Source organism: Terrapene carolina, unplaced genomic scaffold (assembly GCF_002925995.2).
Source record: "Terrapene carolina triunguis isolate 2854851 unplaced genomic scaffold, T_m_triunguis-2.0 Scaffold67, whole genome shotgun sequence".
Lineage (NCBI taxonomy): Eukaryota > Metazoa > Chordata > Testudines > Emydidae > Terrapene > Terrapene triunguis.
This window is the reverse complement of record NW_020664418.1, coordinates 13,143,122-13,159,288: the sequence shown is the minus strand read 5'-3', so window position 1 is coordinate 13,159,288 and position 16,167 is coordinate 13,143,122. Positions and strand designations below refer to the sequence as shown.

The window sequence follows — 16,167 nt, the reverse complement described above, 5'->3', positions numbered from 1 at the left end:
AAGCAGACGACTTCTCAAAAATTGTAGACCAGTGTAATCAGTTCTTCTGTTACTAATTGCTTGTGTGACTTTACAAATGAATGACATAAGAGAAACAGACAAAACCAAACTCAGCTCCAGAAGCCAGTGAACCAGAATGGAAATGGAGCAAAGCAGCTTCTTCTATCTGTTTTACCAGCCTTTATGTTCACTTGCTGGTTTCTTTTCAGGAATGAAGTTAATTTTAAGTCAAAAGGGGGGAAAGACTGAAGAGACCCTGTGCACATTAGAGCTTGCACTGTAACTACCCGAGGTTTGCAACCATGTGCACACAAGATTTTAGGGCCTTCACATTCAATAGGGTTACAATGTGTTCATACATTTTAAGGCCAGAAGGGACAATTATGACCTCCTGTTTGATACAGACCATAGAACATCCTCTAGTGATTCCTGCTTCTAGGCCAACAACTTGTGGTTGAAGTAAATCATACCAAATTGAGTTAGAACAATGTTAAGACTTGTTAAGACCATGTTTGGGTCCAATGTGTTTGTTTAAAATAATTCCCTGGCCACAACAGACACTTAAATCACCCCAGCTATAACCATGTTTGAAAACAGTTTATCTGGTTTAGTACTTTCAGCTGTATTATAACAAATAGATCAGTCTGTTTGGGAAAAATATGAGCCACTTCCGGATCCTGCTTGGATTAACTGACCCAGAAATGCATCCATTTGCTCAGCCAATGCTTACATGGTTTTTAAAGACAGATCTAGGCCTTAGCCCTCAAGTCAATCTTAAACTTGAATTTTGCAGCTGTAACTTCTAAATGCTCAATTTTATATGCATCGTACATGTAACAAACGAATGGATTGTAGATTACATTTTAGAAAGTACATCTCTCTCCTTTTTTGTTTTGTTTTGGTGCATTCATTGTCTTTTACTGTATACTGCCTCATGGGATCAAGGTGATCAGATAAGGTTACATGGCTGTGTTCTGCCTAACGTGTGTGTTTGAAACTCAAATTCTACTATGCACTTACTTCCTGCATTTAGTAGTAATATGTCTATATAGTTACATAAATTGTTGTGTGTCAGTATTCTAAATGTAATGTTATTCAAATATGGGATTCATGGCCAATATATAAGATAGTTATTACACTCCATGGTAGTCATAGTAACCGATGGCAGATGAAGTCACTTGTACAGGCACAAATATCTGTGCGTCTTGCTTAGCTAAAAAGATTTGATGGGGTTGCTGCATTTAGACAGTAAAGCTCTTTGAATCAGAGATCTTGTTTCCATACCTGTCCCTAACTCGAGCAAACTGTTGTCCCAGTAGAAATAAATTGTGATTCATGCAGGTGTGAAATGGCTGAGATGAACACACTGGTGCTGAACAAAGATAGGCATCAGTGTGAGAGTTTTCAGGTGGTGATGTCTGCATGTGTAACTTTGTGTCATTTTTAACTACTCACAAGGCCAGTCAGAACTATGCTTTGAATTAATGACACTTACTCTGCAGAACAAACCTTCTGCAGGAGGTAAAGTGTTGGAGGACAGGGATTCTCAATCTTTTTCTTTCTGAGGCCCTCCCCCCAACATCAAAACTCCATGGCCCACCTGTGCCAGAACTGTTTTTCTGCATATAAAAGCCAGGGCTGGGGTGTGGGGGAGTAGCAAGCAGGACAATTGCCTGGGGTCCCATGCCACAGGGGCCCTGTGAAGCTAAGTTGCTTAGGCTTCAGCTTCAGCCCAGGGTGGCAGTGGTGGGGCCCCAGGCTTCAGCACCAGGGCTTAGGCTTTCTGCTTTGGGCCCTAGCAAGTCTAACACCCGCCGTGCTTGGCGGATGCCCTGAAACCTGCTTGCAGCCCCCACCCCACAGGGGCCCCGGGCTCCTGGTTGAGAACTGCTGCTGGAGGAGACACAGTTTCTGAAGGCCACAGATTGATTAGCCAGGACTGTCAGCTCTCCAGCGTGGGAGAGCACTAGTTTATATGGGTCTTGGGGGGAATGAGATAAACTGCCCCCACAGGGCCCCAATTCTGCTCCAAAGCTGCATCAGCAGCTCCCTCCTGCTAGCTGCAGCTCACAGCTTCTGCCAAGCCCAGACAGAGCTGAGTGGCTCCTGGCTGCCGGGGTTAATGAGGACAAGTTCAAAGAATCAGCCTTGCGTGCCAGGCACCTTCAGCAGAGCCTCACGCACCTGAACACACCCTCACCCTGAGCCAGTCTTCAGCCTGAGACCCTGCGCCTGTCTCTTCAAGAAGCAAACGCTTCTGCTGGGCCTTTCTGCCTTACTGACTCTGCAGCCCTGGAGGGCTCCTGCAGTGCCCGGAGAGGGTGCCCGAGCTCGTTCTGCTGCAGCCTGCCTATGTCTCAGCCCTCGCACAGCCAGCGAGCCCCTAGGGGTGGCGTGGCGGCTATCAGCACTGGCATCAGGTTATTTGTTCCTTGCATGCTAAGCGGCAGTTTGGGCGTTGGGTAATTGTTCCCCATCGAGGGTCGCGGCTGGAGTGTGATTTGGCAGGTGCCTGCGTGCGGGAAATTAGCTCAAGGGGTGTTGACAGGATATTGATACACAGGGACTGTAAACACCCCCGCTGTTTTCTTGTGAGCACCTGGCTCTGCATGCGAATATGCGTTAGCTCTTTACAACCCTCCCCCTTCCCGCCCCCTCCAGCATCCTGCCCCAAAGCCATCCATGGACAAACAGCTGGGGAGAATAAAGAACACACTGTAACAGGGCGCTGTCCCTTTAAGAGCCCTCCCATAGCGTGACTGAGCGACCAGGGCGTTACAGGTTTGTCCGGAGAGTTTAATTATTCGAGGCCCCTTCTCACGCGATCCCCCGGAGCTCAGTGGCTGCATCAGAGGGCTGCCCCCTTGTCCCCTCCCCAGCACAACCCGGGGGGGATAGGGAGCGAGGCAAGGCAGCTCATCCCTCCCTCCAGGCTACCCGCACCCGTCAGGGGGGCAGGACTCCAGCCCTGCTGCCCAGGGGCCCGATCCTGCTCCCAAGGAAAGTCAAGGGAGTTTTGCAATCGACTTAGAAGGGAGCAGGACTAGGTTCTCAAGGGAGCCAGCCAGGTTACTTTCCATTAGCGCAGCGCATCCCCCACCCTCCAGTCTCTCCCCCTCTTTAACCGGTTTGGTGCGGGGACTTCGGCTGAGCCTATTGGAGTGAATACTCCGTGGGCCCGATCCTGTCTCCCGCGGGGTGTTTTTACCCAATGACTTCAGGGGGACCCGGATCGGACCCTGCATTAGCTGACGATATTGCAGACGCGCCTACTGTACGTTGTCTCTCTTTCATTGCCCACTCGATTTAACTGCAAATTAAGAGAGACCTGGCTAGTGTGGAAGCAGCACCTGGCTGTGCTGTCATCTCCCCCCCCCCCCCCACGCGTGATCAGAGCTGCTGTGGCTGCTGGGAGCTTTCCGTGGGGATCGGGGGCTTCCCACAGGTTGCCCATTCGTGCAGTCCCCTGGTCCTGCTAATCTGCCCTTGCTCCCTCCTGCCACGTTGCAAAAGGTGCCTTTGGAACAGTGACCTCCCCTCCCCCTGCTCCACCGCCTCATTCCCCTGCAGCTCCCCCTCCCCTTCTGCTCCCCAATCTCTCCCGGCTTGTTTGCCCGGGGAAAGTGGTGAAACGGAGCCAAAGCGCTTCTCACGCAAACCTCACCAATCTTTAACTTCGCCCGGCTCAGGGGCAGAAAGCTGCTGCCTGAACAACGTTAACCCCCTGCGTTGGGCGCACAATCCGGCCCCTCTTTCCCCGGTCCCCCAACTCCCCGGAACCCTCGCTCCAGGGCCAGGAAAACTTTGCTCCCCAGTGATCAGGGATGACACCCCTACTCCGCAGCCCTGGGATGAAATGGAGCAGTGCCTGGGGCAAACGAAAGAGGAACAGAGCAGCGGGTCCCCTCCAGGGTGAGATGTGGGGGTGGGGGAAGGTGCGTAAATGGGACTTTCCTCCCATACCCCCGCTATGAAAATTTCCAAGTACGAACCCTACTTCCCAAGGTTACTGTCTGCGCCTGGGCATGTTACAGACGCTATAGAAACACACGGGATCTGCCTCTGCCCCAATCGGCTCAGTGGCTAATTAGTGGGTATGCCCCAGCCCTCGGGATTTTGGGAATCCTTTGGCCTGGCTATCAGATCCCCGCTTTTCTAATAATAAAAGGCATTTTCACGTCGGTTTTCTGCTCAACACCCTCCGCGCTCCCCAAAGGCAACCCGGGTCGATTCTGTTTACAGTTGCAATGGTATGAATATTTGGCCCCTTCCGAGAGAAATCAAAGAACAATGAGGTTTCTCCTATTCACTGGGGGCCAATGCCCTGTGGGGAGAATGTCCCTTGGAGCAGAGCAGCCGGTCAGTAACTTCAGGAGAGGAGGATACTTCTGGGGCCACTGGCGAGGGAGGACGAGAAGCGAAGCGCTAAGCTGTCTGCGCTAAGGGGAAGGGTGTCTGCACAGAGATCGCCCGAAGAAGAACTCTGTGTAAGCTCCAAAGCTTGTCTCTTTCACCAGAAGAAGTTGGCCCAATAAAAAGGTTACCACCACCACCACCTCTTTCTCTCCCAGATCACAGTGACAGCCGCTGGAATGGCACGGGGCACCCCCTCGCCATAGGGGGGTGGGGGGCTAGGCTAGTGACTCCCCCCTCATCCCCCAGGACTGCGCCGGGCAATAGAAGCTGTCGGACACCGCTGGCGCCAGCCTCTACCCTGGATACTGATGTGTTGTTGTACAGGGTTGTTGGGGTGGAGGGTTAGGACTGGTTGGGTATTTTGCGCACCAAAGCCACCAGGCGCATTCAGCATTCTCGGAAACACTCTGAGCTGAGCTCCTGAAGCCCTCACGACTCCGGGCACAGAGATACCCACCCGACCCGACCGCCTCCCCCTCTGCCAATAAAGACTCCCCAGATCTAGTGAGCTCAAGGACCAGCAACAGCCGAGGCCCGGGGATTCGGGTTTCCAGAAGCAGGATGGAGGAGCCGCGCTCTTGCATGGACTGAGCCAACCTCCCCTTCTCCCGCGCTTCCTCCAGCATGCGCAGCGGCCTCAGCGCTGGAGAGCCCCTGCTTCTGGCACTGCACTGACACATCTGTCTGTGCTGCTGCTCGGAGCGAATCCCTGGCGCTCTCCAGGGATCCTGTCCATTGCAAACCACAGCGGTTGTTATGATGGGGATGGAGCTGCTAGTCATTACTTTGCAGTTGGAAGCTTTGTGCACACTTTTGTCACGTGACGGGAGGATGATCGGCCAATCAGGATGCAAGGAGGTGCATATAAAGCTGGCAGAAAGTGTCACTTCAGTCAAGTTGCTGGGGAGGAGCACCTTGTATTCCCCCCCCCCCACTTAACAAGCCGCAGACCCCGGGCATCTCCGAGCTGCACCCAGGAGCACCCGACTCCTTAGAAGAGGTCTCCACGGCAAGCTGCGCCAAGCATCTGGGACGCACAGGTACCGCAGGCTGCTTTCCCCCGCTCCCCGTCTCTGCAGTGCTTCTCTGCAGATCCAGCCGCAGTGTAAACGCTGGGGGAGGGGCGGGGGCTGATAAATGTGTCTGTCTGGTGGCTTTGCACATATAATGTAGAAAAGTCTTCCCCGCTCCCCCACTAGTGATAGAACTTCTTAGGCGCTCAAATTACCTGGAGTCCTGAGCTATCGTGTGATGCATTATCAGGTCAACCTCAAAACCGTTTGCAGAAAATCAGAGTGGAATCTAATAGCTGGAATGATACCCTATCCCCCTGAGCATGTAGCTTGCAGATGAAATACCATGGGGTCAGTTATAACTCTGTCTCCCACATTCACAAGCAAGAAGTCATGCAAACAATCATATCCAACATCCTGCACGGATATATCTTTGGCAATAATTAAGGGCCAGGTCTTGCTCCTGTCAAAATTATTAGCAAAACTTCCATTCAACAGCAAAAGGATGGCGCCCTAAATCTTCTGCCACTGACTTATTTGTCTGGATGGGAATCTCATCAGTTAAGAGAACTCTAGACAAGCTGGGTTTGTATGTGTGGGTGTACAAGAGGAGTTCTCCAAAGGGTTCCCATATTAAGGCTCTGACCTCTCTTCCTTAAGATTTGGATGAGTAAGCAATTTAGGATGCTTGTTGGGGGGGATGACTCAAAACCTAGACATCTCCTATAGAAGGAACAAGAGATGGAGACAAAGGGAAGTAAATAGTGTCTGGCAAAACACTATTTTGCTTTAGATCAATTCAGATGGTCTGATTTAAGTGTCCCCAAAGATAGGACATTTAGAAAGGAGGATATCTTATGAGAGACCCTTCTTTTCAGATCCACCTCTGCCCACTGTGCCTTGGTTCTGCAGGGAAGCGGTGTCTTCCTTGGGAATTGTCTAGCTTCCTTGTAGGGGTGGAAATCCACCGCTTAATGTTTTCCTAGTCTCTAATAATTTCCTTTCACTAAATAATTAGGAAGACTGTTCCTGTTTTTGCATGAAATAAGCAAATGTCCATTCAGTGATGGGCACAAAAGTCCAGTCTGGGTTTCCTGGTGACTTAAAAAAAGCACCCCCCACCCAGGAGAACTGACCCCTTTTAAAGAGTCTACCCATCATCTCCTTGTTCTCAGTGAATGAGCAGACTCTCTTCCTTCAGTGTGAACTAGGAGATGGAAAAATCTGGACTGATTTCCTCACTCACTAGCTTATATCTCTCCCTTCGTAGAAATGAGAGGCACTCCCTCCCCTATGTCAATCTTTAATGGGTGAATAGTGACACTATAAACCATACTGTGCTCTTTGGAACTGATAAGATCTAGTGTGTCAGAAACAAACACATGAAAGGAATCGGTGTCTAATCTGTGCGCTACTATGCACCGGTGCTGTAAGTAGAGAGACTGCTGCTCATTCAATAGACCCTTCTGGAGAGAGGCACACACTAGTTATAACGGAGACTCTTGACTAAAGCGGAACTAGGCTTTGCCTTTAGATTACACCCCCCCCCCCCCGGCATAAAGAAATGTGGTGTGGTCATACTAAGAATTTTACAGAGATCTTGATAGCCCCATCTCTCCCTTCTACATGTGCATATTCCTGGTGATCTTAAACTGAGATCAAACACTAAAGTCCTGCATCCTGTGATACTCTCAGCAAGACTAGAGCCAGCAGACCCAGTGTTAGGGCCAAATTATAACTTGGGTAACTACCTTCTCTACCCCAGAAATTCCCCTTGGTAGCTCCAAGTCATTAAGGCACCTTCTCTTCTTTCCCCTAGTAAATGCTGGTATAATGCTGCCACAGCCTTTTAGGGAACCATGATGTTCCACTCCAGAAATGGCAACATTTCAGCAATGAAGTTCTTCTTGGCTATTCTAAGCAAAACCCTGCATGTATTCTTTAGATGAGCTGGGGTGGAATACTACAGGGCTGGTGACCCCTAGAAAATCAATAGGCCTCACTAACCATATGAATAAGATGAGGAGAATTTGGCCCTGTAAGCAGGTCCCCCTTCAGTTCCTGGAAACCCTGCCTGGGTGAATTAAACAGCATACATAATCCATCAGAGCATCTGTATTATTTCTCCCTTGTGTGCCAAGTGTAACACCAACTGAATATAGCAGCAGCTAGGAGTCCCCCTCCTGCGCCCTGGTTCAGTCTTGTATACCGCTTGCCTTCTTCTCCCGGCTATCCAGCTGATGAGCTAGTTACCTCATTAACTCATCAGGTTCTCTACAGATCCAAGTGATCTCTTCTAACCTTCCAAACCTGCTCAAACTACCTAACTCCCTCCTACTCTACACCCCGTACCCTGGGTGCGCTATCTAAGGGTATGTCTACATAGGGATAGAAAACCCACAGGTGGCCTGGCTCAGCTGACTCAGGTTCTCAGGGCTCTGGTTCCAGAGCTAAAAACTTGCTGTGTAGATGTTTGGGTTCAGGCTGGAGTCTGAGCTCTGGGACCCTTCAAGGGTGGATGATCCCAAAGCTCAGGCTCTAGCCCGAGTCTGAATGTCTACACAGCATGTTTTAGCCCCACAAGCCCGAGTCCAAGTCAGCTGACCTGGGCCAGCTGCAGCTTTTATCCCTGTGTAGACATAACCTAGCGACCAGGGTGCTAGCTTCCAACAAGCTCTGTTTAGAGCTGCTTAACTGCACACTGTCATAGGCATATAGTATGTAAAATGTTTTAGGATCCCTTTAAAGGCTTCTATATAAATGTAAGGTATTATAACTCTTGGAATGAAAGGAGCAAGATCTCTGGTCCTGGGATCATTTAGGAATAAAATCAGTGTGGCAAGTTTTTTCACTATGGTCATTTAAAGTAATGTGGTTCAAGTAGAAATAGTCTCTGGGAAATAGATGTTGCAATGAAATTTGCAACTGCATCTTGATAAGAACACCATGTAAATTAGAGTTAAGGCAATGAATATTGTCACTTAGTGCAGGGGTGCTGAAACTTGGTGGGGGCAGCAGAACCCCTTGGCTTGAAGTGATTTCCATCATATACAGGGCTTACCATTTTGTTCAGTGGCTTTCAGCACCCCCCACTATAAAAATTGTTTCAATGCCACTGACTTGGTGAAGCTACAAAAGCACTGTCTCTGGGAACCTGACTGTACAACATGTAGCACATAATGTTTAGAAAGCAACACTTAAATGTCCTATCCTATCTCCTCTTTGGTAAAGATCAAGGGAGATTATTTTGCTGCACATACCTTTATATATCTTGTGGGGGTGTTTAAAAGGCAGTGACTGAATAAACCCCTCAACTGCAAAGTGGGAAAATCAATGGGACAACTCACAGAAAAGTATTACTCAGTCTGAGTACAGGGCATCATAATGTAACCCCAAGTAACTTGCGTAAGGTCATAAAGCAAGTGCCCCAACCAAGATTAGAATGCAGGTTTCCTGACTGCTAGCTTTATGAAGTAACCATCAGATAACACTGCCTTATAACCTGAGATGCCTTCTGGACTTTACCTCTTACCTTTCTTTTGTTTAATTTTAGGGTTCTTAGTCCCTTGAAGATGAAGGCTGCAATGTCACTGGTGGGAAGCCAGGGCATTATCTCAGTCACCGAGATCCTTATTGCCTCTGCTGTCTTCTGTCTGACGTTCATGGTCATCAGATCCTTCCGGCAGCAGATCCCCAAGGGGCTGAAGAGGCTCTCAGGACCAAGGGGTTACCCCCTGATAGGCAATGTGCTGGAGCTGGGGAGCAATCCACACCTGATCTTGACTCAGATGAGCCAGAAGTATGGAGACGTGATGCAGATACAGATCGGCACCAGACCTGTGCTGGTGCTGAGTGGGTTGGACACCATCAAACAAGCCCTGGTGAAGCAAGGGGAGGTCTTCATGGGGCGCCCTGATCTCTACAGCTTTCACAATATTGGAGATGGCCAGAGCTTGACCTTCAGCACTGATTCAGGGGAGGTGTGGAGAGCTCGCAGGAAGTTGGCCCAGAATGCCCTGAAGACCTTTTCTGTCTCGCCCAGCCCCAACTCTTCGTCCACCTGCCTCCTCGAGGAGCATGTCTCCAAAGAAGCTGACTACCTAGTAAGAAAGTTTCTGCAACTAATGGAGGAAGAGAAGAGATTTGACCCCTATCGGTACATGGTGGTCTCTGTGACCAATGTCATCTGTGCCATGTGCTTTGGCAAGCGTTACAACCATGATGACCAGGAGCTGCTCAGTATGGTAAACCTGAGCAATGAATTTGGGGAGGTGGCTGCCTCTGGCAACCCTGCAGATTTCATCCCAGTGCTCCAGTATCTCCCTAGCCGCGCCATGAAAATTTTCAAGGATCTCAATAAGAAGTTTGACTCCTTTGTGCAGAAGATTGTTAAGGAGCACTACAGCAGCTTTGATAAGGTAACAGGCTTGAAGGTGATTCATTTGCATCCATTTTCCTGCTCTGTCCTTCATTATCTGCTCATTGTCTTTTCTCTTTTGCTTTCTGGCTCACAAACAAATATCAGTTGAAGCAGAGGTTAGAGAAGAGGTAGTGGAGATCATGCAACATCTTCTTCTCTCTAGCCAAATAGCATTTCTCCCACCGAAACCTTACAAATTAAAATCCAGTTACTTCTTACAAACAGACTATTTAGAGGCATTGATTGCTACATTTTGCTATTAAATGTTTTCAATTGATTATAACTCTTTTTTTAATCTAAGTTTCATAGCTGCTGTAGGAAGCAATATAGTCCTCTCTATTATCATAACTTGGGACAAATAGCATTATCTGTTAGCTAATAACTGCAGGGGAGAAAAGATTATTTGCATGTCTGAACCTGCACTGTAATCATGCTTTGGAGTTCACACACCTGTGGCAACGAGGCACTAGACTTTCCTCCCTCCAGCAGTGAACTGTTCTTGTTTAACTGCCTTAGTGTTTTGGAATTTGGTACCCTTTACAACCTATGGACTTTCCTATTTCAGGACAATATTCGAGACATCACCGACTCCCTGATTGAGCATTGTCAGGAGAAGAAAGTGGATGAACCTGCCAACATTCAACTCTCTGATCAGAAGATTGTCAACATTGTCAATGACCTTTTTGGAGCTGGTAAAAATACTTGCATTCAAATCCAAAGCAATCCCAGATTTTTCTTTTCCAATTTATCTCCAGGCCTTTGATTCATGCAACTCTCATTCTGAGGCATAAAGGATACTTCAGTTGGCTACTGTTAGGAGCAAAGCAGTTAAATTTTTACAAACTGAAAGCTTGGAAGTTCTTGAATCAAGAGTCTTTCGCAATTCAGTCCCCCTGAAGAACTTTGTAGGAACTGTAACCATGAAACAAGTTCTCAAGAGACAGTTGTGTACTGCTGTTTAGTGTTGACAATCCAGAGTTGGGATGATAAAGCTACTAGAGATGGATCTGAACTAAAATTTTGGGTTCAAATACTCTTGAGTTTAAGTTGTGGCACATCCACATTTTTGATTAATCTTACAGAGCTGATAAAAAAAAGCGCACTGATACTAACATTAACAACTTGCAAAATTGGCCAAGAAATGATGAAAATCTAAAGTCATGGGGTTGTAAATTTCCTTTGACTTGTCTTCACATGATGACTAAATGCTTTTCCTTTGTGTCTGTCCAGGTTTTGACACTGTGACAACTGCGTTGTCCTGGAGTCTCATGTATCTTGTGACATATCCAGAAATTCAGAAGAAGATTCATGAAGAATTAGGTAGGTTCATGTTTTGTTATATACAGTTTCAAGGTCTGTGTCTTGAAGTCTGGGTTCCAAACAACTTCTTCCTCCACTCTAACCTGTAGATCAGACGATTGGCAGAGAGAGGAGACCCAGACTGTCAGACCGGCCCATGCTGCTTTATACAGAAGCTTTTATCTTAGAGATGTTCAGACATTCCTCTTTCCTGCCCTTCACCATTCCTCACTGGTAAGTCCTGTAACTGTCAAGGCTGGTTTGTGCCCTTTTTTTGGTGCTGCCTGGTGAGACTGGTCTTCTGACTCAGCCCCCTTCCTGTGCAGACTAACACCGAATTCTTTACCCTGTTATCACCTTAACCATCTCCCGATATGAAGCCAAGTAAACCATACTCCTCTGTGGGAATAGTGCAAAAGGCACCCTCCCTTCTTAAGATGAATGGGGGGGAAATACTTGGCAGCACATTTGAATTAATATTCAAACCCTTCCTGTGGCCGTATCTATACATGGGATTAACTCCAATCCAGCAACTGATGTAGCTGTATTGATGCAAAGGGTGGCTTTAGTTGGGGTTTGTACCTGTGTAGCTGCACTGGTTGTTGATCGCAAGCTGCTGAATCCCAAGTACAGTTAGTTTCACTTCAGACCCTGCAATTCACCTGATGCAGGGCCATTAAGAGCTACAGCATAGTGTCTTAATGTTTTCTTCTCTTCCTTGGGAGAAACCATGTGACCTGATCACTTCAACAGGCATTTGTTTCCTGTGACAGGAACTTTCTTTGCTAGTAACATGAGTTTAGAAGTTCTCCATTTCCCAGAAATGTTCACAATTAACTCTGCAAGTACAAACAAGGATGGGCTATCAACTAACACAAGTCCGAGGAATGCAAATAAGATGTACAAAACAGGACACTTCTCTAGAACTGTAACCTCACTTTGATTCACCTGAAAGGGGCCTTGCAGCTTTTTAAACTTAAGACAACCCCTGTTTCTTTCAGCACAACGAGAGACACAGTACTGAATGGCTACTTCATCCCGAAGGACCTCTGTGTGTTTGTCAACCAGTGGCAAGTCAATCATGATGAGTAAGTTCAGTCAGACCAAATAAGATGGGTTGGTGCTAAAATTGTTCCAATGTCTTTATATCAATAAGCCAAATCTAGATGAGTCCTAAATGACTGTACTGGATTATTGGGAATATGCTGCAGAAATTATTTCAATAGAAACCCTGTAAACAGGTTGAAGTTTCTGGTGGCGGGGGGGGGGGAGAGGAGCGATCTCACTGAGGATTTACTGTATGACTGGTAAACAATGGGTCTTATTCTCTTCACTTACGCTAGTAGAATTCCATGGATTCGAATAGAGTTCTGACTTTCAACCTTGTGAGAGGAGAACTGGGACCAGTGTGGCTTTTAGATACTAATGTTTGAGCCTTTCCCCATACCCATATGCCACAGTAACTAATGTTGTTCATACTGGGCCTGCTAGACTAACCTAGTTTAAGGAAAGCCATGCCTCACCAATCTTACAATTCTTTCAGGGACTCAACAAACATTTGGATAAGGGTGATCCAGTCGATATTGTACGCTTGGATTTTCAGAGCTTTTGACAAGGTTCCTCACCAAAGGCACTTAGGGCTACTTAGTTTCCTTGGGATAAGAGGGAAGGTCCTCTCAAGGATCAGAAACTGGTGAAAGGGTAGGAATAATTGGTCAGTTTTCACAATGGAGAGGTGAACAGCGGGTCACCCAAGAATTTTTACTGGGATTTGTGCTATTCAACATATTATTCTGGAAAAGGGGACGAAGTGGCAAGTTTGCAGACAATACAAAATTATTCAAGATCTAGCCAAAGCTGAATGCAAAGAGTTAGAGGTATCTCACAAAACTGGATGAATGGGCAACAAAATGGCAAATGAAATCCAACGTTGATAAGTGCACAGTAATGCATATGGGAAAATCCCGTCTCTCTCTCTCTCTCTCTAAATTAGATGTTACCACCAAACAAAGATCTAGGTGCCACCACAGATAGTTCTCTGAAAACTTCCATTCAATGCACAGCAATGATCAAAAAGACTAACAGTATGTTAGAGACTATTCAGGAAGGGATAAAAAATAAGACAGAAAATATCATAATGCCGCTGTATAAATCCATGGTGCACTCACTCCTTGAATACTGTGTCCATTTGTGGTTGCCCCATCTCAAAAAGGCTATAGTAGAACTGGAAAAGCTTCAGAGAGGGGCAACAATGATGACAAAAGGGTATGGAATGACTTCCATACCAGAAAAGACTAAAAAGATTAAGGCAGTTCTGCTTAGAAAAGAGATGGTTAATGGGGGAGGATATGACAGGTCTATAAAATCATGAACGGTGTGGAGAAACTGAATAGGGAAATGTTGTTTATCCTTTTACACAACACAAAAACCAAGGGTCTCCCAATGAAATGAATAGACAGCAGGTTTAACACCAACGAGTGGATGTACCTTTTCACACAATGTGCAACTAACCTGTGGAACTCATTGCCATTGGATGTTGTGATGGCCAAAAGTATAACTGAGTTTAAAAAAAAACTGGATGGGTTTGTGATGGATAGGTCCATTATGGATGGTCTGATATTCAATTGGTTTTCCCAGGAAAATTTCAAATTATGAAACCTCAAATCATCATTTAAAAAAAAAAAATGTGAGCCCATTAATGACTTGTTTTCCCCTCAGCTGAAACTATATTGCCTTTGGTCACTAACATAATGGGTTAAATTCATCCCTGGTGTAATTACATAAACTTTCAAGTAAGCAACACCAGAGCTGAATTTGGCACAGAGGATTTTGTTGTTGCAGTGCTAAAGGTAAGAGCACAAATGAATAGTAAAAGTAGTGGGATGTGAGGTTGAAAACTATTGCCATGTTTCACACGAGTCTGTTCTGATGCTATTCATGCTGAAATGCCTGCTTTCCTAGTAATCCTTCAGATGATGGTACAACTACCGTCTTCTCTTTCCATTTCAGGAAGCTTTGGAAAGATCCATCTACCTTCAACCCAGAGCGTTTCCTCAGTGCTGAAGGGACTGAAGTAAACAGGGCAGAGAGTGAGAAAGTGATGATGTTTGGCTTGGGGAAGAGGAAGTGCATTGGTGAGTCCATTGGCAGGTGGGAGGTCTTCCTCTTCTTGACCACCCTGCTCCAGCAACTGGAGTTCAGCGTATGTGATGGTGAGAAGGCAGACATAACACCTCAGTATGGACTGACCATGAAGCACAAGAGGTGTGAGCACTTCCAGATTAAAGAGCGCTTTGAAGTGAAGAAATCTGGGTGAGCTGCAGATTCTCATTGCTAAGACACGGAGGGGAAATGCAACATCACAATATTTTGGCTTTTGGAAACTACCACCCAGACTGCTTTGAAGGCTGACATGCTTTAGAGCATAAGATAATACAAGCCATGTTGACTCTGCATCTGTACTGACATAGTGGAGGTTTGCTCATATCTGACGTAAATGTACTCTATCTGCTGCTGTCTATTGGCATTCAAAGACTGTATTACAAATGACTCAAAAATTGGCAAAGCCTGCCAAGTATACCCTGAGGAGCATGCCCTATAGTGACATCTGACACTTCAATTAGCCAGCTCCATCATTCTTACCTGTAGAAACAACAGAATCGGGCAACATGCTTTGATCATGCAGCTGATCTTGAGAGGTTTTACACTGAGTATCTTGAGTTCTCTGCTGAACTTCCCTTAACATCCTTGAGGTGTAGTCTTTTTATGACAGGCACCCAGGTTTTTTGTGTGTCTTAGTTTAGAATAAGCGACTTTGGCCTAAGATTATCTCTGACATGTAACCAGCTGGCTATGGCTATGAAATATGTATTGAATATAGAATCAGATGTATAACCTGTAAACAGAACACATTTTTGCAGCCATTATTTCTAATCTCATTGGCTCATCTCAGTTGTCTAAAGGTTTTGAGGAGAAACATAACCAGCCTTCTCCTAAATGGCTGGGATGAATAATTTTCAGATTAGGAGTCATTTTGTGAAATTTCCAATCTATTTGTGCTGGCTGAAATGCATCTTTTGGCAGAGAGCTAGCTCAGTACCCATGCACTACTTAAGTCTTATTTTGAAAGCTTGTGTGAACTTAAGTGTTGCAAAGAGGAATGTCACCTGCTGTCAGCTAAATCACATGGTATCCTTCTCCCTGAAATATTTTAAAGAGGAGAATAGTGAAACATGCTTATCTTGTAAGAAAATTCATAAAACTGTTGGGATTTGTGAGCATTTCCTTTAATACTTGGCAATTGTCTGGGTACTTGTAAATAACCCCTAGCAAACAACTTGATACTGTTGTACACAAAAATAATATTAATTCAGCGGTCTTACTAGACCAGGTCTATTAATCTAACAAATACCTTTTCAAAGTCACAAGTTAAAATGGGTGAAAACAAAGGACAGACAGTGAGAGGGGAAACCAAAGACATTATTTGCCTTCAAACTGTGTATTGCTGCTCTTTAAAACTAGTTTTTAGAGAGAATTGGTAATAGAGTTATATGTTCAGTCTAGTAAAAGGGGAGGAGGGACAGTAAGTGGGACTCTCTTACACTGACAATCTCTGCTGCATTCCATATGTCCATCCAGAGTAGATGTCTTCATTACAAATAAAGGAAGCTTATGTCCATGCCCACAGCTTGCTTATTTTGTACCTGGCTGAAATGTGATCTGTATGTAATAGTTTCATTTAACTGATAAAATATCTAAGAATTACATGTAGAAAATCTCTGAAATAATAATCATCAACATGAGATGCTCTTGATTGTTGCCTGAAAGTCTGTGTGCCATAGGTAACTCCAACAAACTCAATCACATGTTACTGATCTCTTCCTCATTTTCAGGGGCCTGATTTAGGCACTTTTGCATCCAGCTTCTCTGTTCTGATATCAACCAGCTGTTACCTCACTGTAGGAACAGTCCTGCCAATAAAGTCAATGGGAATTTTGCAGTCCTCACTGAGACTAGATC

The 16,167-nt window shown here is 46.0% G+C and overlaps 1 protein-coding gene across 1 annotated transcript; it reads left to right on the top strand.

The window, feature by feature from the left end:
• The first annotated feature begins 5,359 nt into the window (after positions 1-5,359).
• Positions 5,360-15,314, top strand: LOC112113863 (cytochrome P450 1A5). Its single transcript, XM_024210306.2, has 7 exons — positions 5,360-5,456; positions 8,983-9,847; positions 10,415-10,541; positions 11,080-11,169; positions 11,259-11,382; positions 12,150-12,236; positions 14,158-15,314. Exons 2-7 carry the CDS (start codon positions 9,002-9,004, stop codon positions 14,462-14,464), a joined length of 1,581 nt encoding a protein of 526 aa, XP_024066074.1. The 5' UTR covers positions 5,360-5,456; positions 8,983-9,001; the 3' UTR covers positions 14,465-15,314.
• Positions 15,315-16,167: the final 853 nt, after the last annotated feature.